Below are 24,446 nucleotides of genomic sequence, written 5' to 3'. Positions count from 1 at the left end.
GAAGGTGAAACAAATCTTCAAAATAGGTGAGGAAAATTGAGTCAACACTGAATCTCTGCTCTGAAATAACACTGTATCGCATGATTGTGAAGCTGGACTGCAAATGAAAAATATCACAGAATGAACCACACATTGTTCTTCGGATTTTTTTTCTTACCGAGTTTGCATCTTTTTTGGCTAGTAAGCATTGTTTACACCCACGTCTGACAGGCCCGGGGTATCTGCCTCGTTATCTGAAGATGTGATAGCTCTCTGGTGGTGCTGCAGCTCTTACTTATGCACTGACACCGAATTTGTATTTAACACAGAACAGGCATGACATACTATATTAAGAACATAAATGCATGCCCTGGTTGTAAACTAGTGTACCAGTAAAGGTCCCCTGTCAATGTACCTACACCTCGGCTTGTAGTGGCCAAAGTTAGGGGCATATCAACAAGCAGCAGCGATAATTATCTCTGGCCGCTCTTAGCGTCAGATTGCTCATCGCCAGCCATCGCTGGAAATTATCGCCATGCTAGCGCTGTATCAACAACGCATAGCGCAATGGCGATAATTATTCCAGGGATAGCGGTGTTTTCCATGGAACATGGCTGGTTTTCCAGCGATGGTCCATGGAAAACGGCGATATCCTTGGTGATACGGCCTGCGGTCTTAGCCCCACAATCCACCCCCGATGTTAGGTATGCCTTAGTCAGGAATTTAACAGATGTTAAATTCCTGCGTTAAGGCATACTTAACGTGATTTCAAATATCGTAAATTTCACGAAGCTGGGTTAGCAATATTTACCCATGGTGGTTAGTCAGGCACGCCTCCTTTGCATCTCATTAGCGATGCGATGGGAGGCGTGCTGACAAGGGGCGCTAATGCAAGGAAACACGCGCTAGCATGTCCTTGTTGATAATGCGATAATATTATCTCCGCTTTTCGCCCAAAAACGGGCTCTAAAGCGGCGATAATATTATCGCTGCCGCTTGTTGATATGCCCCTTAAAAAGTTGCCTCTGCGAAGTAGAAAGGTATGGGGACTCTTTATCATTCACGAGGAAGGGTGAAGTTGCCTAACTTTGCACCAGGTGCAGTCTAGGGTCATCCCTACCCCTGGAAGCCAATGCTCCATCTACAGCGGCAGCAGAGCATCACATTGCCTGCCCTCGACCACCATGAAGATCCAAAAGTATGATGTAGGAAGTCCTACCCTTGACTTCAACCGGCATAGAATGGGCAGTAGGCATCTCGAGATGCCTGGGCAGGTAGTAAGAGTCTGCTGGGAAGTCCGCAGCGGGAACATTCCCCCATATACACAGGGCTCAAATTTCAGCCATTTAAAAAAAATAAAAACTTAACCAGCTTTTTTCTGTATGAAGATTGTGAAATTTACAAACAATTGTACCTTTGGGCCATACTTTTCAGCATTAAACTTCAATGAGATGCACATATAAAGAGCAAGGAATCTGAAGAAGCAAGGTTCTGTGTAAACATTGATTTACTGACTTGGATGGAGGCTGCACCATCAAGCCTCTTGTGAATGTATATGCTGCTATGACTAACTCATCCGTTCTATAGGTTGATCAAGTGCGGTCAGCCTTTAACTTTTAATTTCCCTTGGCACTTTAGAGGTAACACTTTTGTGCTATGTGTTGAGAGCATTGGGAATTGTGAATGTAACAATTACATGCCTGTTGCTGTTCTGAGATTCAAGCTGGGGATTACGTTTTTTATCAATTTCGGGTCCAGTTCTTATTTTGACGCATTTAGGCGTGACCTGCATGGTCCGTGTTAATAAAATTCCTTTTGCCTTAAATTTTTGAAGGGATTAACTCAATGCATTTCAAGATGCCTGGGGGAACTCTTGCATTGCTTTGCATTGGGCATTCTCCATTCGTCCTTTTGCGCAGAAATATCATACAATTAAAGCAATTTGACAATTTATGGATGTATTGAATTGCCCAAACTAGATATTATATTAATCCATGGGTACATCCAACCATTTTTTCAAGGGCCACAAAGTTTGGTATGTGATGTGCCGAGAGCCGCATCGATGCCAGAAGGGTAGAGATTTGGAAGGGGTGATGTAAGATGGGTATAGGGGAAGCGAAGCATATACATCTAGTGGCTGAATTGCACAATGTGAAGTCAGAAAGCCTGAGATTAACCCCAGCTTCCCCACCTTACCAAATTGTGTAGAACGAAATTCACTTTTTGAATTTTGAAGAGACATTATCATATTTTTACACTTTTGCTGCAAGATAGCTTTGAGAATGAATGTGTTCCTAAACTTAGGTGGTGCAGGACACCAAGTCACTTACTTTTTTTTAAGCTTCAATTAACCTTTAAATAAAGGCTTGCCTGTATATTTAACAGTTTTTTAAATGTTAGTGCTAAGTAGAGTGAGCAGCACCCCAGTGCTGCTCTTGATCAGGGGACTGCATGCAAAGGTCTGGAGGGCCGCAGGTGGCCCCCGGGCCGTACTTGAAGTGTCACTGTATTAAGCCATCAAGAACTTTCTTTTGAGTCCCTTGTGACATCAATTGAGATTGATCTTATTAAGACTCCATAAGTAAGGTTTAACACACGCACACCCACGCACAAACTCACAGACAAGGTCATCACCCAGAGCCAGTGCTTTAAACCATTGCCAGCCCAGTTGTTAATAGCGGATTGCATAGGTCTTACCTTACCCTGGTGTCTGGTGTATGGATGATATGTGTGACCTTCCCTAGCATCTACCAATACTAGTACTGACGTCACATGGCACCAAAGGAGGATTCACTTATGCTGTAGAAGCACAAAGTCAACAAGTTCAGGCTTTGAGGAGACTATGGGCGTGATTACGATCTTGGTGCAGCGGCGCCTGCGCAACGCTGCCTCTACTGCGCCGCACCCGCGCATGGACCGATGGCCGTATTACTAGTTCAACTCGTTTTACATGAGTTCAACTCATAATACAAACGTCAGTCCTTTGCTTTTGCCATGGCGGTGCCTGGAAAACAGGCACCACGATGGGATCGCCAAAAAAGTTCCACCATGGCATGAATGGTGACATACTTTCTGTGCTGGAACTTTGTGGGGAAATATATATATAACGCTTACTAGACCCGAGAAATCGGGTATGAGAGCACTTTACATGAGCACCAGTCTCATTACAGAAGTACATAATATTGTGCCCCCATCAATGTATCCCCAAGGCGGCGGGCACATGGGGGACCTGTAGTGCCCCCTTTGTTCCTCCATTGCCAATCTTTTCACGGTGGTGCTCCCACCATGAAATACTGGCGGTGGATGAACTCGTAATATGCTGAGCCAGACTGTGCCAGTCCCCCCTAAGCATATTGCATTATGGCACAGTTCCCTGGCACAGCCGGTGGTCCTCTGCCAATACAGCTTTGAAAGGTATAACCAGCAAAACGGTGGACTGCCACTGCTGCGCCACCGCGAGTCTGACGGTCGCAAGGCCGCCAGACTCATAATGAGGCCGTATGTCCTTGAGACAAGCAGTGGCTTCTAGTGCTCCGGTCACCTTAAACCCTCCTTTAACAGGGTTAGGAGGAGCTAAGTTAAATGAGTGCCCCCTGCACCACAAAAAAATCCCAAATGCTTGCACCATTCAGCTCACTTTTCACCCACATCAGTTTAGCACAAATAGAGTAACAAATGTGTCACTCTGTAAAGGTTATCGCCACAGCTAGTAACTTTTTCTTTAAAAAAAAACGATGACCTCACAACATGCCATGCCATCTTGTCAATGCAGCACCCACAATTTTTGGGGAGAGCCCATTCAGGTGCTTGGTGCCCACAGGTCAGATGCACCCTAGAATCTGCAGCTTTGTAGCCGGGGAGCGTAACACCAGTGAGCCACTAGAAATTGAACTGTAGTCTGGAATCTAATTCATATTGTGTATGCTACCAATAAGGGAAGGAAACTTGAGTGCCCTTCTTGTCATGAAGCCCGGCTTATGAATTAAGATGCCACATCTTAAAACGAATTCCAGGAAGACTCGGTTACGGAAAGATATAGATATGTATCACTAATGGGAAAGTGGTTTCTTGTGCTACTTTGTCACACAATTTGTACAGAGTTGGTAGTGCATTTATTATGTTGTAAATTTTGAAATGCTTTTTAAGGTATTGTAACACTTATCTATAAAAATCTATTTTTCCATGGACCGGGTGAAATACTTTTGAAACCCTCCTTGTGAAAAGTGGGTCTAATTTAAATGTGGTCCTGAAGAAGATGGTGATATGGTCAAGATCCTAAGGAAACACTAGATGACAGGTAATATGAAAACAAGGGCCTAAATGTCCAAGGATCCCAGTGTTTAATTTGAACAAAGTGGTTCCCGGTGGGGGCACTTATTTTTCCTGATCTAATATGTTCTGAGAACAAGACAGAGAAAAACATACAAAGGGAGAAAGAAGAAGCAAGATAAAATTAGGAAAACGTCACAAAGGTTTCTCTTTTTGAGAGGTTTTATAATTTTTCTCTGCAGGGACTGGAAAGAGTGAGATAAAGTTTTAGAATGTGTCTGGCAGTGCATTAAAGAGGCATGAGTTGACTTTAAGGCTATGCCGCCTTGGAATTCAGTGAGCTGAATTTTAACTGCACCTGCTGCGGCTTCTGAGCAGAGCTGCAGCCTCTGTGGACTGTGGAGCCTCTGCACTCATGCAGGAGACCTCACATACAACACGATCACCCTGTCCTATTTTTTTTGTGTATGGAGATCTTGGCCCCTATTGCGGAGTCATACAATTACTATTGGTAAAAAAAAACTCATACTTTGTGAATACCTAAAAAATAGTAAATTTACTCAAAAGTGTACGTTTACCTTTGTGAATGAGGTCCAGAGTGTACATATAAATGTTTGGTTTGATGCTCAGTTAATAGATGCATAAAATTGCACTGCAAAAGGATGTTAAGATACTCTTTGCCTTGAGTAAGTCCGAGAATGAAGTAATTTGAGCCTCTGTATTCAGTATGAAAGCAAACCTTGCGTAGAATGCAGAGATTGAATTTCTCCTTACAGATGCCTACTATGGACCTATACATCTCAATTCCTAAAAATGAACCAATATCACATTCTCAAACAGCTAAGTCCTAGTTCGAAAAAGAGAAACTGAAACTTTTAATAAGGGTAATGCTTTTTAGGGGAATGAGAACTAACCTTGATAGAGATGGCTGGAATAGTGGCCCTGATTCTGAATTTGTTGAAATCCTTGTGCTTTGATTTAGAGGTACATTATTTATTGATTGCGATAAATAGTAACTATTATGAGTTTCTTGGGAAGAACATGGATTTAGTGCTTATTGCACCAAAATCCACAAAGTATTGTTACGTTTCATAGGGTATCCCAATATAGGGTTAAATAGTCCCCTAACCCTTCACCTACATTTAATGTACCATTACACTACATAATGGGTTTTGGTATTGACCTTTTACCTAGTTAAGCGCTGCATAAATGTCGTATGGTTTTCCCCGAAAACAAGCCTCATTAATTATGCATAAGGATTCTCAGAATCACAGCAGGATTACCATCTTCTGCATCATAACTATGTATAAGGGTGATCCCTTCGGTCATCCTCGGCCGACAAGACACAGCAAGGTAGAATCCCCAGAGGATACCTCTTGGGTATATATATATAAACACCATATCTTTGCCAGGGCAGGTAGAGGAGAAAGACTTCCATGCTGACACGCTGAGGCGAGACACTGAGGTTCCTGCACGCACACTCCTGCTCGCAGTGGTCTGACATCTCTCGTGGGGTGTCCATCTTGAGACAAAGACGGGGTCCCACAGTCTCTCACTCCAGGTAATGGGGTTGGCTTCAGCCTAGGGGGATTATTGACTCTACACCTACATACATGCTAGGTACACTTAGGTACATCTAGTTAGGTTTGCATCATAGGAGTACGCATCATTACTGTCATGTATTTATATGCTTACATATATACATTGTTTATAGCACTATGGTAGAAATCTACCATCCATTTACTCTGTTGGTGCTTATAAACGTTTCTAGTTGTGACGCCTGATCCTTCCTTGAGTAAGAATGCAGCTCTGTTTGAGACAAATACAGTGTACTTCTTACCTCATACAGAAGCTTCTTGGTACATTGTTACTTGAAGAAAAATGCTTCTTACACTGCATTAATACACATTCTAGTAAAAAAGAAGGATAAGCATTGCTGAAGGGTACCAGTCACTAGTAGGCATACAATGATACATGTTGTGGTGGGAGAAAGTAGCTAGTATGTTAACATGAAGTTGGACATCCTGATCATACTAACACTTTGTTTAATACTTGTGTCGCAAGCTATGTCGGTGTTGCTTACTTCAAGTGCCCACCAAAGGGATTCAGAGATAGTAAACAGTCATTTTTTTTCAAATCTATGTTCTGTTTTTAATTCCTCTGTGTCATTGACTTCATTTTGGTCTCAGTCCTCTTTGGATTTTAGTCAACACAATGGGACGGATTCACAAAGGTAACTTATGCTTTTGAGAACTTTGATTTTTGAGTGCAAAATAACTCACAGGAAATAATGTTAAATTAAACTACATTTATATACAAAACAGTACATATTTTGTATTTAATTATTAAATGCCTGTGTGCTTTCTACACTATTATTCCTTTGTGCATGTGAGTTGGGGAGTGAGACACCTTACCAGAGTGCAACACAGACAACACTTCTTATAGATTCTGCCCTATTCGCAAACCAATGCAGAAAAATTAGGTATCCTGGTTTTATGGTATTTATATTTTGAACATTTCCGCCTGTATTTATCCATATTTCTTTTTTGGCTATCTTATTGGTATTCATCCATATTTATTTTGTGTTTTGTGAACAGACGAGGTGATAACTCGTATATTTCTGCATTTATTTAATGGATAAATGTGCACTTTAATGTGTGTCGGGTTTTAGCACATTACACAGCCAAAAATAATAAACTAATAAACTCACATTAATAATTCACAATGGGCCCCCTAATGTGGTAAACGAGTAAGTGTGTGGCACATGGTAGACTCAAAGCAAGGGTGAGGAAAAATAACAGCATTTTTTGGCGATATGTTGCTATTCCATTCTCTCCCTCTCATGCAATGCAGGGCAGCAACTTTGTTGCCTGAACTGCGCTATTTGACATAATTACAAATCCGTTCCATCAAATTATATTTCAGATTCAGATTCCAACCATCTGGAACCGATGTCGACCTAATAAACAGTAGCCTTCTAAGTTGCTTGTTGATGCCATTTTGTTGTTTCATAAAGTTTACAATTACTCAATGGTGGTTGAATCGTTAACTTGAGAGCAAGTCACACTGCTCTTGCTGGGGTTACAACCTAGTGATTTCAAATTACACATAGATCTCAGCAGAAAGCCCTTGACTTATTGAGCATGTCAAAATAAACTGCTGATTTGCCACTCATACTTCAAGTTACCAATCAGAATTCCTGATCATTTACATTTAACTAAGGGGCTCATTAGGATGGCGGACGGACCTGCGTCCGCCCGCCACCCTAGAGGAGGAGGGACCGTCCGCAGGGGCAGCGGCGGTCCCTCCAGTGCAATTAGGATGTGACCGCCAGCCTGGCGGTCACATCCTCAATATTTAACATTGCGGCGGGTGCTGCTTGAAGCAGCACCCGCCGCAAGGTTAAATATGCATGCTTAGCATTTGCATGCACAAAGCGGCAGGCACGCGCGGTGCCTGCCGCTTCGTGCACGCAAATGCAGGGGGGTACCATAGGTACCCCCCATGTGCACCCCCCAACCCCCACCCCCACTCACCCTGGGGGCCCGCAACGGGCCCCCAAAGAAATCACTGTATGCCTTTCCACGGCGGAGAATCCGCCGCGGAAAGGCATCTGTTTTTCGCCATCCTAATATGGCTGGCGGTGTCTGATAGACACCGCCAGCCATATTAGAGCTTTTCGGCAGGCGGTCAAAAGGCGACCACGGCAGTAAAGCTGCGGACCGATTTTGAGACCCACCGCCATGTTAATTTGTCGGTGGGTCTTTTGTGCCTCCCCAGCGGTTTTCCCGCATCCTCCGGGCCGGCGGTGGCTTCGCCGGCCCGGAGGATGCGGGAAAACCGCGATCCTAATCGGCCCCTAAGTTTGGCATCAAATAATTTAGATTCTGAAATTCCATTGAACCTACTCATGTGGCTTCTGACACATACTTTTACAGTTACCTTTCTCAAAAACAAATATGTAAATCTGGTATTCAGTAAATGGTAATTGTGAGAAAACACCGATTTCATTTAGCAACTTGGAGATTATAGGTTTAACTTGCAACTGGGCATGCTCAGTCTGTCATTCTTCTGAGGCCAACAGCATAAGTGCTCTTGGGTTAGTTAATGCATTGGGTGAAATGGAGGAGATCTATTTGGAATGACAGTCTCAGTGTGTTTTAATTTTACAAAAACAGTCCCATAGTCTTTGTTAAAAAATAAAATCCTGCACGGTTAATGCCGACCTTGAGGTTCCTCTTTCTAAAAGGGAATGTTGAGGGTCTTCTGTATTCTAAAGCCAAGGTAAAGGCAGACGGGCAAAGAGGAAGCAAGCCTGCTCCCTGGGGTGAATCACTGACAGAACATCGACAACCACAATATTGAGGTCCCAAAATATCGAGACATAATATTGATGTCAAGAATATCGACATCCTATCGATATCATGGTAAATACAAAAATATTGAAAGAAAATTATTCTTTTAAAAAATATTGTGGTTAAAAATATCGTTTTTTAAATTTGTTTTACAAATAATATAAAATAAATTAAATAATACATATAATTAAAAAAGATAGAATTATTATAAAATGTTTAAAATTAGAACTAATAATTATAATATAAAAAAATAAACATACATATGTATAAAATATAATAGAGAAATGTACTTGATAATAATAATGAATAATTATTATAATAAATTATAAAATGTTAGAAACATTACAAATTATACATACATATATATATATATACATATACCAGTAAAATAAAAATAAAATATCAATCAATCAATCAATCAAGGTGTTTGTTAAGCGCGACTACCCACCGGCAAGGGTCTCAAGGCGATGGAGGGTCGCAGGTTCCAGTCCATTAAGGAGGGGTCTGTCGAAGAGCCAGGTTTTGAGGTTCCTTGCGGAGATGGGGAGCGATGTGGTTTGTCTGACGATCTGGTCTTCTGGCACGGAGGACCACGGCTTAGGAGAGCTGAGCTGATCGCAGGGTCCTTTGGGGTGCATGAAATTTGAGTCTGCTGTTCAGGTATGCTTGCCCGGTGTCGTGGGGGGTCTTGTGAGCGTGGGTTAGCATCTTGAAGGTGACTCTAGCTACGATGGGGAGGCAGTGGAGTGTGTACATTAACAGCAACGGTGGGGAAAATATTGGATAGCGGAGAGGATATAATTACTATTCACACTCCTGGGAGTGCAACAGTAGAGAAAGTTTTGGATAGCGGAGGGGAATAATTTACTATTCTCACTCCAGCAGGTAGAACATTATGGAAAGTGTTGGACAGCGGAGAAGAATAATTTACTATTCCTACTCCAGGGAGTGCAACAGTAGAGAAAGTGTTGGATAGCGGAGGGGTAACAATTACTATTCCCAATCCATCGAGTGCAACAGTCGGGAAAGTGTTGGATAGCGGAGGGGTAACAATTACTAGTCCCACTCCAGGGAGTACAACAGTAGAGAAAGTGTTGGATAGCGGAGGGGTAACAATTACTATTTCCACTCCAGCGAGGGCAACAGCAGGGAAAGTGTTGGATAGCGGAGGGGAATAACATACTATTCCTACTTCAGGGAGTGCAACAGTAGAGAAAGTGTTGGATAGTGGAGGGGTAACAATTCCCATTCCCATTCCAGCGAGTGCAACAGTAGGGAAAGTGTTGATTACCGGAGGGGTAACAATTACTATTCCCATCCAGCGAGTGCAACAGTAGGGAAAGTGTTAGATAGCGGAGTGGTAACAATTTACTATTCCTACTGCAGGGAGTGCAACAGTAGAGAAAGTGTTGGATAGTGGAGGGGTAACAATTACTATTCCCACTCCTGCAAGTGCAACAGTATGGAAAGTGTTGGACAGCGGAGGGTATAAAATTACTATTCCCACTCCAGCGAGTGCAAAAGTAGAGAAAGTGTTGGATAGCGTAGGGGTAAAAATTACTATTCCCACTCCAGCACGCGCAACAGTACGGAAAGTGTTGGATAACGGAGAGGAATAATTTACTATTCCCACTCCAGCGAGTGAAACAGTAGGGAAAGTGTTGGATTGCATAGGGAAATAATATACTATTCCCACTCAAGCAAAATAATTAATATTAATTAACAAACAATTAATTAATTTTAAAATAATTGCCTCCCACCATATTCCCCTATAAATGACACCACCAATGTTGTAAAACATAACACTATTAACATAATTAATTAATAAGTAATTAAAAATTATCAAGCAATTTAAAAACAATTAATAATAATTTCATTCACACAATTAACAGTATGAAACAACTTAAAATACATTTCATAATAAACAAATTAAAAACAAAATTTTAATTAAATTATTTCCCAGCCTACTCCCCAATCAACACCCAACCCGCTTTTAAAAAAAGGACACAAATAACATAATTAATAATTAATCAATAATTATTAATAACCAATTAATAAATAATTAACAATATATTATTTACCACAATTTACAATATAACATTTTAAATACATAAATATTAAATAATTTAAAATATAAATAAAATAATTATTATTAAATAACTTCCCACCCTGCTCCCCTATAAACCCACGACCCACTCCTAAAAAAACACAATTTACATATTTACCAATTCATTATTAATTATTAACAAACAATTAATAACTCATTTATAATAAATGATTTACCACAATTAACAATATAAAATCTTAAATACGTAATTATTCATTAATAAAAAGTATTGATTAATTATAATTAAATTACTACCCACCATGTTCCCCTATAAACCCACAATCCTTTCCTAAAAAAATAACACATTTAAGATATTTACCAAATAATTATTAATAATTAACAACCAAATAATAAATAATTGATAATAAATTAATCACCACAATTAGCAATATAAATTATTAAATATATACAAATTAATTAATTTAAAAATATTAATTGATTAATTATAATTACATTACTTCCCACCCTATTCCCCTGTAGACCCACAATCGGCTATGGAATAAAAACGCAAAATGTAATTAAAAATAATTAATAGCTTCTAAAAATATTATTACAATTATTATAATTCAATTACTTCCCACCCTATTGCCCGATAAACCCACAACGCGCTACGGAACTAAAACTCAAAATTTACTTTAAAAAAGATAAAAAATAACTTCTAAAAATGTAATACCTATTTTTTTAAATATAATACTTTAACAAAAATATTGAACACATGCATTTAAAATACATACTAAAATACATAACACTAATATAAACATTGTGATTATTAACAACGATATTTTTACAAACTATATTACTGACTTCGATAGTAACAAAAACTATATTTCTAACCTTAAAGTCGATATTCTAGTCCACGATATTCTTGCAGTCGATTTTCTATCACTTCGATATTTCCAACTCGATATTATGGGACTTCGATATTCCCAACTCGATATTATGTCTGTGCACTCCCTGGGGTGCCTGCTACCTGACAGCAACTCAGATGTGTGTATATGGTTAATCACTATATTTAAATTCTGCTTGGGGGCTGTATGTTTTTTTATTTTTTGAGTTATTTGAGGCTTCATTGTGACAAAGATTTATTCTTTTTGAGGGGTAACATAGGGGGTTTCCAACTCAGTACTTGAGTGCGAAAACTTGTCAAAAAGGTAAGCATTAAGTAAACCCGGGTACCTGTTAGTCAAAATATATATTTTGAAAGCACTTCTTTTAATGAAACACTAAGAGCTGTACCATGATAACTTTTACTGCACTACACAGTCCCAAAGACATCTGTGATTTCATTTGTTGGGGTCTTTAGCGCACAAGTTAACTTGAAAAATCTCTGAGCTTGTGCATTTTTTGCTGACATCAAAGCTCAGAAACTAAGGGGTCTATTACGATGGTGGGCAGACAAAGTCCGCCTCCCACCGTAACGGTACACGGGACCGACAGCCAGAGGTGCGCATGTCCCGCCATGGCAATTTGGATGCCAACGTCACGGTGGTGGTGGCATCCCGCATATATTGCATTGTGGCGGGCGGTGCTATAAGCAGCACCTGCCAGAATGCAATATATGCATGTCGTGCATTGGCATGCACAACGTGGCAGGCATCGCGCAGTGCCTGCCACCTTGTGGATGCCAATGGAGGGGGGTACCATAGGTTCCCCCCATGTGCAGCCCCCCACCCCCTGGGGGGCTACAACGGGCTCCCAGTGCCAATCTCAGCATGCCTTTCAATGGCAGAGAGTCCACCATGGAAAGGCAGGCATCATAATATGCCACTATATCAAGGGCCTCTTCCGCCCAGTCGGCAATGTGACTGGCGCAAAAGCGGTGGACGGTCTTTCCATCCACCGCGGTACTCCGCCATTCTAATATGGTGGGGATGAATCAGGTATGGATGGCGGCGGATCGCCACCGCCGAGCCGGCGGTGGTGATCCGCACACCATCCTAATAGACCCCTTAGTGCAGAAATAGCCTCTTTGTGTTTCTGAACTCTGCCATCAACAAAACATGCTTTAACTCTGAGATATTTCAAGTTAATGTCTGTGCTCAAGATGACAAAATGATAGCCACAGATCCCTTCTGCAGTGCTACAGCGAATAAAGGGGATTTATAATAGGGTCCTGACTCTTTTTACCCGTTTTGAAGCTGCCTCTCTCTTGTACTGAGTGTAACACAATTTTAAAATAATGACTTGCATAATCACAGTGCTTTTAGTCGCAGGCTGGGACATTGTAGCCTCATAAATGCACATGGCGCTATTCCCCACTGTGCTGAGAGACAGTTTTGTGATGGGTTCCACATACAGACATCTGCTGTGATCACATTAACCACAGAGGTTGAAGTGGAAACGGGGGACAACGTTCCCTCTCAAGCTTTTTTAATTTGATCAAAACAGTTCCCATACTTTTAATAAATTAATAAAAAACACAACCGGGCCTGAATGGGTGAGAAGCCGCAGGTTAAAAGAGGAGAAAGGCCTCCTGTACTGTGATGTGAATGAAGGGAAAGGCCTCCTGTACGGTGATGTGAATGAAGGGAAAGGCCTCCTGTACTGTGATATGAAAGAAGGGAAAGGCTTCCTGTACTGTGATATGAAAGAAGGGAAAGGCTTCCTGTACTGTGATATGAAAGAAGGGAAAGGCTTCCTGTACTGTGATGTGAAAGAAGGGAAAGGCCTCCTGTACTGTGATGTGAAAGGAGAAAACGGCCTCCTGTACTGTGATGTGAAAGAAGGGAAAGGCCTACTGTACTGTGATGTGAAAGAGGAGAAAGGCCTCCTGTACGGTGATGTGAAAGAAGGGAACGGCTTCCTGTACTGTGCTGTGATAGAAGAGAAAGGCCTCCTGTACTGTGATGTGAACGAAGGGAAAGGCCTCCTGTACTGTGATGTGAAAGGAGAAAACGGCCTCCTGTACTGTGATGTGAAAGAAGGGAAAGGCCTCCTGTACGGTGATGTGAATGAAGGGAAAGGCCTCCTGTACTGTGATATGAAAGAAGGGAAAGGCCTCCTGTACTGTGATGTGAAAGAAGGGAAAGGCCTACTGTACTGTGATGTGAAAGAGGAGAAAATCCTCCTGTACTGTGATGTGAAAGAGAAAGGCCTCCTGCACTGTGCTGTGAAAGAAGGGACATGCCTCTTGTACTGTGATGTGAAAGAAGGGAAAGGCCTCCTGTACTGTGATGTGAAAGAAGGGAAAGGCCTACTGTACTGTGATGTGAAAGAGGGGAAAGGCCTCCTGTACTGTGATGTGAAAGAGGAGAAAGACCACCTGTACTGTGATGTGAAAGAAGGGACAGTCCTCCTGTACTGTGATGTGAAAGAAGGGAAAGGCCTCCTGTACGGTGATGTGAAAGAAGGGAAAGGCCTCCTGTACGGTGATGTGAATGAAGGGAAAGGCCTCCTGTACTGTGATGTGAAAGGAGAAAACGGCCTCCTGTACTGTGATGTGAAAGAAGGGAAAGGCCTCCTGTACTGTGATGTGAAAGAAGGGAAAGGCCTACTGTACTGTGATGTGAAAGAGGAGAAAGGCCTCCTGTACTGTGATGTGAAAGAAGGGAAAGGCCTCCTGTACGGTGATGTGAAAGAAGGGAAAGGCCTCCTGTACTGTGATGTGAAAGAAGGGAAAGGCCTCCTGTACGGTGATGTGAAAGAAGGGAACGGCTTCCTGTACTGTGCTGTGATAGAAGAGAAAGGCAGTCAAGGAAGAAGCAAGTCTTCTCTCCCGGGTCCCTGCGCCTGAAAGAAATCTAAATGTGTGCTATTGGTTAATCAGCAATGCTGAAGGTAATTGGGGGCCAATAGAGGCTTTATTTGATATAAATCTGGAATTTTTCCTTTTAATGAATTACCTATAAAAAATGTTTGCATTAGCTCCATTCAGTGAATTACTAAAAACACAACATTTGACAGCACTGTGAATATATAAACATATTATTTGCAGGAGCAGCCCGTGCAGCTAAGAGCGGTGAGGCGGGGTGGGGGCACCTTGCAACAGCGGTGCGGTTAGCGCAAAGTAAGTGGTTTTCATTTTTTGTATTTTATTTTCCCTTGTCGTCGTCTGTCGACTCCAGCCACACTGCCCCACCACCCCACCGCTCTGACTCAAGTGATTGCATTAACCAAGCCACATTTCCTACTACAAAAATGTTTATTTTTAAGTTGCAGGTATTTTCATTTAAGGTGTGTGCGTTATATTTTATATGTATTTACCCTGAAGTTGAAAACGCCGACAAAATAGTTGCAGCATGTTACTTTCTTCTTTACTACGTCACAACCGCCACACCTACTGATCCCGCCCACGTGGCACACTGGAATTCAGTCTGCATGTTTTTGTAAAGCATTGAAACCGCTGGTTAATAACAACAACATATGTAATGCGCCGTGGTCAGAGGCATTGGAATTTGGATCAGTGGGAACGCCAGTATTAAAACTAGAGTATGCTGTAGGCGCGTGTCAACGTCTCGATTTAAACATTGAAGGCCACGCCCCACTGCAGCACACTCGCAGCATCGACTCCCTTGCTTACAACACTGGCAGCTCCAGGTGGAATCTCGGACCGCGAGCGCACCTGGATGCCAAGCCTGGGAGTTTCAGGAAGGAATGTCCTTTGGCGCCATCTAGCGGAGGGCGACAATCAGTTCTTTGCTGGTACAGAAGCTGCCGTGTCTGTGGTGGATGGGAGGATATGCCCCGGGCTGCTCCCAGGCATTAATCCCTCCAGTGGCTTCGGAGCCCAGTGGCGCCATCTAGCGGAGGGCGACAATCAGTTCATTGCTGGTACAGAAGCTGCCGTGTCTGTGGTGGATGGGAGGATATGCCCCGGGCTGCTCCCAGGCATTAATCCCTCCAGTGGCTTCGGAGCCCAGGGCAGCCTGCCTGCATGACTCTATCCCGGCTCCACCCACAGCGTATTTCTACCGAGGGGAGTGCGTGCGTGCAGAACTGCCCTGACTCTCTCCGGAGGAGGCTGGAGGTGGGGGACAGGCTCACACTTGTAAAGTCTGCAAGGATAGGACTGACGGCGGAGACAGACATCATTACACCTGAGCAGGATCTGAGAGCACGCGGAGGCGCCTTCATCCCACCACTGGCTGCAGCTGGAAAGTAAGGACAAGTATTTCGGCATTGGATTCCCTGCTGGCTTTAGTGGATCGCTGAGACAGGTAAGATGCGCTCGCACCAGGGGCACCCGGGAAAGCACGTGCACGTATACGGGTCTCTATAAATTAGTGGGCAACTCGTCTAAAAAGTTGCATTTATCGTTTTTCCAACCAGCGAGTTTGAGGAAATATATTCCATTATTCTCCTGTATTTTAATTCTCTCTCTTGACTTGCACGTCATATGATTCCCTTTTACTGAGACCCTACTGCTTCCCTATCTTAGCGCCAAGAAGCAACATCGACTCTAAACGCAACTCCTGAAACTCCATTGCCCCTAAAAATCCCAATAATGTATGTTTATACCATTGTGTGGGTTGGGGGCTACTGTCCTACCCCCACCCCCTCCAGACGAGTCGTAAATGCACCATTAGGTTCTCCTTCTCGATTCTATTGTCCCAATACACCCTGCCCTGTTAGGGAGACACGTATTTTATGGAGGGCACACGGGGCTAAAGTCAGCCCCTGTGTAGACAATTAACGCAAAAAAATAATTGTCACCTACTGGTCCTTGGGGCGAAGAGGTCGCCTACTGGCTAAAAGGCGCATCCGGATAAAAGCATCACTGTATTTCCCACCATTTCTCATTTGACTGCATCTTGTGATCTTGGTCAATTGAGCCATTACTCCGTGAATACTTTTTATCGGTATCGGTGGGTCTTAGCAAATCGATAGGTTAAGTAGCTATGATGTAAAACTGAACATTGACAACATATGACCTTTGAATTGTATTCTAACGCTTGGTGAATTTTCCTCCACACTTTTTAAGGTGGGAGGTGCGTTGCGTTGGGCGCCGGTATTTTCACGCGGGAGCCTCACACTGCCTAAACTTTGGCAAATAGCGACTTGCAAGGTGCTGCCTTCGTAGGTTGCGGGAGTAGGGGTACATATATTTGACAGCAGGGTGCCCTAAAGTCCTTGAAATGCACGCGCAGGACAGATTGAGCAGTCTAGTCCAAAAGAACATTGTTCCCCAGATTCACACTTTCTGCCTGTGGGTGTGTTTAGGGGTCCTCGCCCAGCTAGCTGCTCGTTTTGCCTAGTTGCGTTATTCTTCCAAAAGGTTTTCATTCATTGGATTAAAAGAAAGGCACCTTTTATTTTCACCACATGTGGACAGCAAGCTCCTCCATCCCACCCCCATCCAAAGGACACTGCAAGCGGTACGTTTAACGGGCTTGTGGAAGTGCTGTCCAGAGTGCCCGTTTGCTCCCAGAAGCGCCGTACGATCTAATGAAATGTATCGCAGCACTGCTGAGAAGTGCAGACACTTTTCCTTTCAAATTAAAGAAGTGCGGCTACTCAGTACCGGGCAGTACCTGCCTATCTAAAGCACTGACTGCCAGTATGTAACGAGCGGTGTTTAAAATGGAACTAAAGAAGCGCCGAGAGTTCCGTCAGATGGTGTCTGTTCTCTGGAGAGACGTGCAGGAACCCGATGTGTGACATCACTTGTAGTCTGACATCTGCTCTCTGGTGAGAAGTGCGGGATCTCGATGTCTGATGCTGCCTGTAGTCTTGCAAGAAGTGCGGAAACGCACTGACAGTGCATCGGGTCTGGTGAACAGTGCAGCCACTCGCTATCTAACGGTGTCTGTTCTCTGGCGAGAAATGCAGTATCTTATTTTCTGAACCCACCTTTATTCTGCTAAGAAGTGAGGGAACACCTTGACAGCGCTTGAGGTTCGGTGAATAGCGCAGGCACGCACTCTCTGTCGTGTCACGGTCTCTGGTGACAAGTGCAGGAATTCCGTGCCTGAGGACAAGTGTAAGACGACGAGGAGCGCGGGAACTGTGCTTGTGGCCGGGTGAATACTGCAGTCTCTCACTATCTAACGGCGTCTGTTCTCTGCAGGATGTCGATGTCTGACACCCCCTGCAGTCCATTCAGAAAAGCGGAAACACACACTAGCAGTGCATGCAGTCAGGTAAATTGTGCATGCGCTCACTCTCTAACTGTGTCTGTTCTCTGGAGAAACGGACAGTGGAGAGACGTGCAGGATCCCGATGTCTGACACCACCTGCAGTCTAACGAGCAGTGCAGGAACACACTGACAGTGCTCGAGGTTCGGCAAACAGCGCAGACACTCACTCTCGCGATGCCCGGTCCTTGGTGACAAGTGCAGGAACTACGAGCCTGGCACGTCCGGTGAGAAGTACAGGAACACATCGAGAGTACTTGCGGTCTGGTGAACAGTGCAGGCACTCACTATCTGAAGACTGACGGTGCGTGTGCTCTGGTGAGAAGTGCAGACATTGAGGGCGCTCGTTCTCTGGTGAGAACTGCTGTTCTATCTGACAAGGTCTGTAGCCTGGTGAGAAGTGCAAAGACTGGGAGAAGGGCCTGACAGCACATATAATCGGAGGGTAAGTGCTGGTGCCTAGTGGCAGTGCCTGTAGTCTCACGAGAAACCACGTGTAGTCTGAGGAAAAGTGCTGGAACACTGAGAGTGCGTGTGGTCTGGTGAAAAGTGCAGGGACTCACTATCGGATGGCGCTTACAGGTGCTCAATCCGACATGCTCTGTAGCTTGGTGAGAAGTGCAAGGGACTCACTGCCTGATACCACATATAGTTTTCTGAGAAGTGCGGGTACACAGTGCCTGAAAGTGCCTGCAATCCAGAGTGAACTGTAAAATGAGATTGATGTAAATTGAAACGCAGGTGGTCTGGTGACGGTGCTGAAAGTCAAAACAAGTGCATGTAGTCTGACGAGAAGCGCAGTTAACCGCTGCCTAAAAGTGCCCACAATCTTATGAGAACAGGTACTCACTTCTCAAAAGCACCTACAGTCTAGTGAGAAGTGCAGGTACTCAATGTTAAAGTATTTATAGTCGGCTGAGTGAGAAGAGCAGGTACCCGCTGTCTGAAAGTGTCCGCACTCTGATGGGACCAGGTACTCGTTGATTGAGAGTGCATGCAGGAATGAGAAGTGTCGATATTGTTGGTTTATAGCGTTTTTGTTTGATGAGAAGTGCAGGTACTCGCTATCCGAAAGTGTCCGCTCACTGGTGAGAAAAACATGTACTCGCACCCTGAGAGCAGTCTATTGAGAAGTGCAAGTACTGAATGTGATAGCCTTTGTGGTGTAATGAGAAGTGCCGGTACTGAATGTTATAGCCTTTGTAGTTTATTGAGAAGTGCAGGTACTCGCTATCCGAAAGTGTCTGCACACTGGTGGGAAAAACAGGTACTCGCACCCTGAGAGCGCCTGCAGTCTACTGAGAAGTGCAGGTACTGAATGTGATAGCCTTTGTGGTGTAATGCGAAGTGCAGGTACTCGCTATCTAAAAGCGGCAGCACTCTGTTGAGAAGAGCAGGTACTAACCACCTGAGTGTCCCTGCAGTCTAATGTTAAGTGCAGTTACTCAACATTATAGTGTTTGTAGCCTGCTGAGAAGTGCAAGTATTTGCTATCTGTAAGTGCCCACACTCTAGCGAAAAGAAGGGTGTGGCGGCAATGTATTGAAAAGCGTAGTCACTGAATGTTAGGAAGTGTCTGCAGTCTGTTGAGAAGTGCAGGTACTGAATATTAGAAAGTGTCTGCAATCTGTTGCGAAGTGCAGGCACTGAATATTAGAAAGTGTCTTTAGTCCGTTGAGAAGTGCAGAAGTGTATTCAGTCTGTTGAGAAGTGCAGGTACTGAATATTAGAAAGTGTCTGCAGTCCGTTGAGAAGTGCAGGCACTGAATATTAGAAAGTGTCTGCAGTCCGTTGAGAAGTGCAGAAGTGTATTCAGTCTGTTGAGAAGTGCAGGTACTGAATATTAGAAAGTGTCTGCAGTCCGTTGAGAAGTGCAGGCACTGAATATTAGAAAGTGTCTGCAGTCCGTTGAGAAGTGCAGAAGTGTATGCAGTCTGCTGAGAAGTGCAGGTACTGAATGCTATAAAATACATGTAGCATAGTGAAAAGTGCAGGAACTCGCTTTGTGGAGGGAAGTGCTAGCCACACGGTCTGAAGGCAGTTACCCTCTTGCGCCGACAGTGATTACGGTGCAGATAAACTCGAACCCTAACACTTCCTTGAAAAGTCACCGTGGGCACAGATTCCTGTGAACTAACCCCAGGCAGACATGACTTGGAGGACAACGGCCGCGCTCTCTGGCCATTGTGCTCCAAGGAGGCAGATGGCTTACACTCTAGAATTAAACAACCATTGGCAAAGCCAACAGGTCTTGTCTATGCAAGATCTATTGAAGTTGTCGTTGTCTTTATTTTAGCCATCTTGTACAGCAACGTGGATTGGTTGAAAGTCAATAAATTGAAAGTAAATAAGATTTTAATATGCTGTAGATAACCACTCTATGGATGGATGCATGAATGAATTCAAAATTAAATGCATTTATCTTAGGCTACCCTTACACCACATTCAGTTTGACGCGTGTTTATGGTGTTACTTCGCTCATTGAGACATATCCCAGAATGCTTTATACTATACAAAAAGGCATAGGAAAGCCTGATGTCCTAAGTCAGTGCATCTCAGAACAAGCATTGGCAAAAACAGTAGCTCTCACATCGGAAATAGTACCAGAATCACAGCACAAGAAGCAGGCGTACTCTAATCAAACTAAATCAAGGAGTGTTTGATCCATGCTCCAAACGAAAGAGCAGGAAGTGACATTGGCACGCACTGGCCGATTAGGAGGGAGCGAGTGACAATGTGGTTGGAGCCAAGCTCCTTCTAGTAAACAATAGCACTGGCAGTCTCAGCCATGGAGGCGAAAAATGTGGATGTCATTCAAATCTCAGAAGATATCAGCGCAGCTGTATCATTACAATGAGCTCATGATGCCATCGCATCCATCATGGGGACATCTGCCTTATGCCCCTCCCCGTTCAGTGTTTTGTAGGGAAAAAAATGACCACGCCGCCCCGTATTCGTTGTCCATAGGAACAAGCACAATCGGTGCCCTCTGCTTGGGAATTCCCTCCCAAAATTAAGGCAGATGCAGGACAAAGAGTGGACCCCAGCCCCCCTGGGATTGTATCAGGTAATGTTCCCATTGGGACGTAGCAGAAATCATACCTTTCCTACTTTACTTAAAAACAAAACTAGCATTATCTTATGAGACATACACCCTTCCTGAGTGTTGAGGTATAGATCCCAGCCATCACTGAAGAAGACAGCACAAAGCAAGCCCTCAGAACTCGTATAAGGTCAGGACACTTTAGACAAGTGTTCTTCAAACCTTTTAATGCCGACTCCAACCTTTGTACACAAAAAATCACCAGACCCCCCCAAAATAACAAACAATTTTTCTCACAATAATGCTACAAAACCAGCAGCTATCACCACACCTGACAATTCTAACATTGAAGCTAAGTTTAGTTATCAATTTAAAAATGCAGTCAAGTACAGGATTGCCAACAGGCTATTGGCAGCCCAGTCTCCCTAAAAGTGTAAAAGTATCCACCGGATGAGAGACCCTTAGGGTTATTTGGAACCAGCCCCCGCCCCCACTCTGACAAGTACAGGACATAAGCGACAAAAATATTGCTCATGGCCAGTACCGAGCGACTCACTGCTACTCTTGTTTCTTTCACTAAAAACTCAGCACTGTGTTCAGTATTATACTTTTCCTGGGTCCCCAAGGACATAGTAAATGCTTTTCTTGCTAGAGCACGCTGCCCCCATGTGAGATCAGTCCATCTCCACCCCCCACCCTAAGTTTGAAGACCTCTGCTTTGAACTCACCATTCCCAGCCAAAGAAAGGCAACTTGGGACACTAGTCTGCAAGGACCCGCGTCTGTTCGAGAGGGTATAGGGGTGACCGTGTCCAGCTCAGCGAGCTGTGGGCGAGAAGTTCACTCCTAAGAGATTTTGGGTCAGTATCATTAAAAGTCAGGGTGGTTCCACAGAGGTGGGAGGGTTGCCATCCCCAAAAAGGCTGGTGTTGTCATCTCCAATCCCAGTACTCGAGGGAGCTGCATCTTGATTGCCCAAACTAGGCAAGGAATGCAGTTGACACAGGTTTAACCTCTTTTTTTGGCTTTTAGGTGGAAAGATCTGAGTCAGTTCTTCAAGAATTTCAAATAAGTTCCTGTGGCCATCCTTTCACCCCATACACCCCGCCTCTTGTCATCGGAGCGCAATTAATGGTGGTGTGTACACTTAAAGGCGGTTTACCGGAGCCAAAGAGGAACAGAAGACGAAAGGTGACCAAAGTGAGAGGACAATGAGAGGGATGGGCGCAAAACTAATGAACAGCCAATCACTGAACACAGGATGAACACAACTGTGGATGGGCAGTAAACTCAGGAATGTCAGCCGGAGAAGCTGCATAAAAGGATACTTAAAGAGAAGGATGTCAACCATCATCATTCCAAAGAGGAGGTAACACCCCAGCCTTTGGGCCACTCAGTCACAGCATCACCTCTCCCACCCAGAGCTGCTGGCAGACATGGAGGGCTTATGTCTGAAGGAGAACGACTGCTGGGCTCTTTTGGCCAACAGCTCTCTGGATAACTCTACCTTGGAGAACAGGACGTATGCGGGGAACAAAACCAGGGACCCCTTGAAAAGGAATGAGCACATGGCCCGTGTGGAGGTGAGCGTGCTAGCCCTCATCCTCTTCCTGGCTCTGGTGGGTAACGTGTGCGTGCTGCTGGCAATCCACATTAACCGGACCAAGCACTCGCGCATGTACTTTTTCATGAAGCACCTCAGCATCGCGGACCTGGTGGTGGCCGTCTTCCAGGTCCTCCCACAGCTCATCTGGGACATCACCTTCAGGTTCTACGGGCCGGACTTCCTCTGCCGGGCAGTCAAGTACCTGCAGGTGGTGGGGATGTTCGCGTCCACGTACATGCTGCTGCTGATGTCCTTGGACCGATGCCTGGCCATCTGCCAGCCTCTTCGGTCTCTTCACAGACGCTCGGATAGGGTGTATGTCATCCTCACTTGGATCCTGAGTTTTTTGGTAAGCATTCCTCAGATTCACATCTTCTCCTTGAAGGAGGTGGGCAATGGGGTTCATGACTGTTGGGCAGACTTCATCCAGCCCTGGGGCGTGAAGGCGTATGTGACTTGGATCACCGTGATGGTGTACATCATCCCCGTACTGATCCTCAGCATCTGCTATGGACTCATCAGCTTCAAGATCTGGCAGAACTTTCGCCTGAAGACAGTCTGTGAGACCAATGTGGCGCTGACCTCTACCTCCACACGCAGGACCAACCTGTCCAGGGTCAGCAGCGTGAAGCTGATCTCCAAAGCCAAGATCAGGACGGTCAAGATGACCTTCATCATCGTCTTGGCCTATATCGTCTGCTGGACGCCCTTCTTCTTCGTCCAGATGTGGTCTGTCTGGGACAGCGAAGCACCCAAAGAAGGTAATGGCCCTTTATGTATGTTGCGTTAACTGTGTGTCATGTATTCAGAGACACACAATAATATTTTATGGTATCAGCATTTGTACAAAGTAGCGTTATCTATCATTCACACGGCAGCTGGTATTTCAATCTATTGGTTGCGTTTTACATTGTATAGTCAGTAGTGATTTGTCAAACATTTGGTTTACAAGTGGTTTGTGCTGATAGTTGTAAAATGAGCCAGTCAGTCATATATTTTTAGGTCAGGCCTACTAGACAGCGCAAGCTGTCCGGCTGCAAAAGGTCAGTTGTGGGATTACGAAGAATTTACAGTGGCTTACAGCCTGCCCTTTGGTTACCACTGATTGGCTTTATTGTCACTTTCATTGCTTTTAATTCAATGACTTAGCTTGTCCCAGAATATTCACTGTATCCATCTTGTGTTTATCCCTGCCTTGGAGCACTGCCCTTTTAACATCGCTCTGATTGGTTGGCTTCTATTCTTTCACTGCTCTCTTTAAGAGTTACCGTTTTTTCTTTTTCCTTAAGCACCCCATGTCAGTGCATGTGTTTTCCAGCTCTCTCTGAAGGGTGCTTCCACTACTCCCAACACCCATGCCGGGGAAAGGGTTTATTATTCCCTTTCATCACTGTTGTTCTCTTCTGTGAGCACAACAATTACATTAAAACATATATGACAACTGCACATTCCTGTTTCTCTCGTTTGGCCAGTTTGCCCTGAACGTATACTATCCCCTACAACTTCCCTGATATTGAAAGTGAATGTGATAGCAAGAAAGCTTTTTTGAGGGGTGGTCAGATGGAGAAATTGGTTCCTGTGTAATAATAAAAAGTAACTTGTTTTTTAAAATGGTACTTTACACTGTAGTTTCACCATTTTGTAAGTGCTCTACATGGCAGACAATGCAACAGTAAACAGTTTTCCGACCTCAGGAAGATGATAACATGAGTTGGTCTTGCCAAGTTTTGAATTTGTGGTGTACAATTCACAGCAGATATCAGCAGTGATTGTATAATTCGCCGCGCTATCTTGCCAGCGTAGTCACATTTTTTCAATACTTTTCCAAGATAGAAAAATTGTTTCCTAGTGAGCACTGCTTGGCAGGTTCTCAGTCAGTTTTGATGAACGAATTCCTCTTCCAAACCAGACTTGATTTTCCGTTGCTTGGATACATTTTAGGTTCATTTTAGGAAACTTTGATGAGTTTCAAAGTGATTGAAACTCAACACCAAAGGCTGAAACATTACTGGTTG

At 44.0% G+C, this 24,446-nt stretch overlaps 1 protein-coding gene across 1 annotated transcript in view; it reads left to right on the top strand.

Moving 5' to 3' along the window:
* Positions 1-15,644: 15,644 nt before the first annotated feature.
* The window catches only part of OXTR (oxytocin receptor), a 149,224-nt gene continuing 140,422 nt past the window's right edge, over positions 15,645-24,446 (top strand). The window contains exons 1-2 of the mRNA XM_078661675.1: positions 15,645-15,866; positions 21,858-23,192. Coding sequence (XP_078517801.1) covers positions 22,262-23,192 — 931 coding nt within the window. The 5' untranslated portion in view covers positions 15,645-15,866; positions 21,858-22,261. The remainder of the gene's footprint in view (positions 15,867-21,857; positions 23,193-24,446) is intronic.

Source organism: Lissotriton helveticus, chromosome 9 (assembly GCF_964261635.1).
Source record: "Lissotriton helveticus chromosome 9, aLisHel1.1, whole genome shotgun sequence".
In the NCBI taxonomy this organism is placed as follows: domain Eukaryota; kingdom Metazoa; phylum Chordata; class Amphibia; order Caudata; family Salamandridae; genus Lissotriton; species Lissotriton helveticus.
This window is presented reverse-complemented; position numbering and strand designations above follow the sequence as displayed.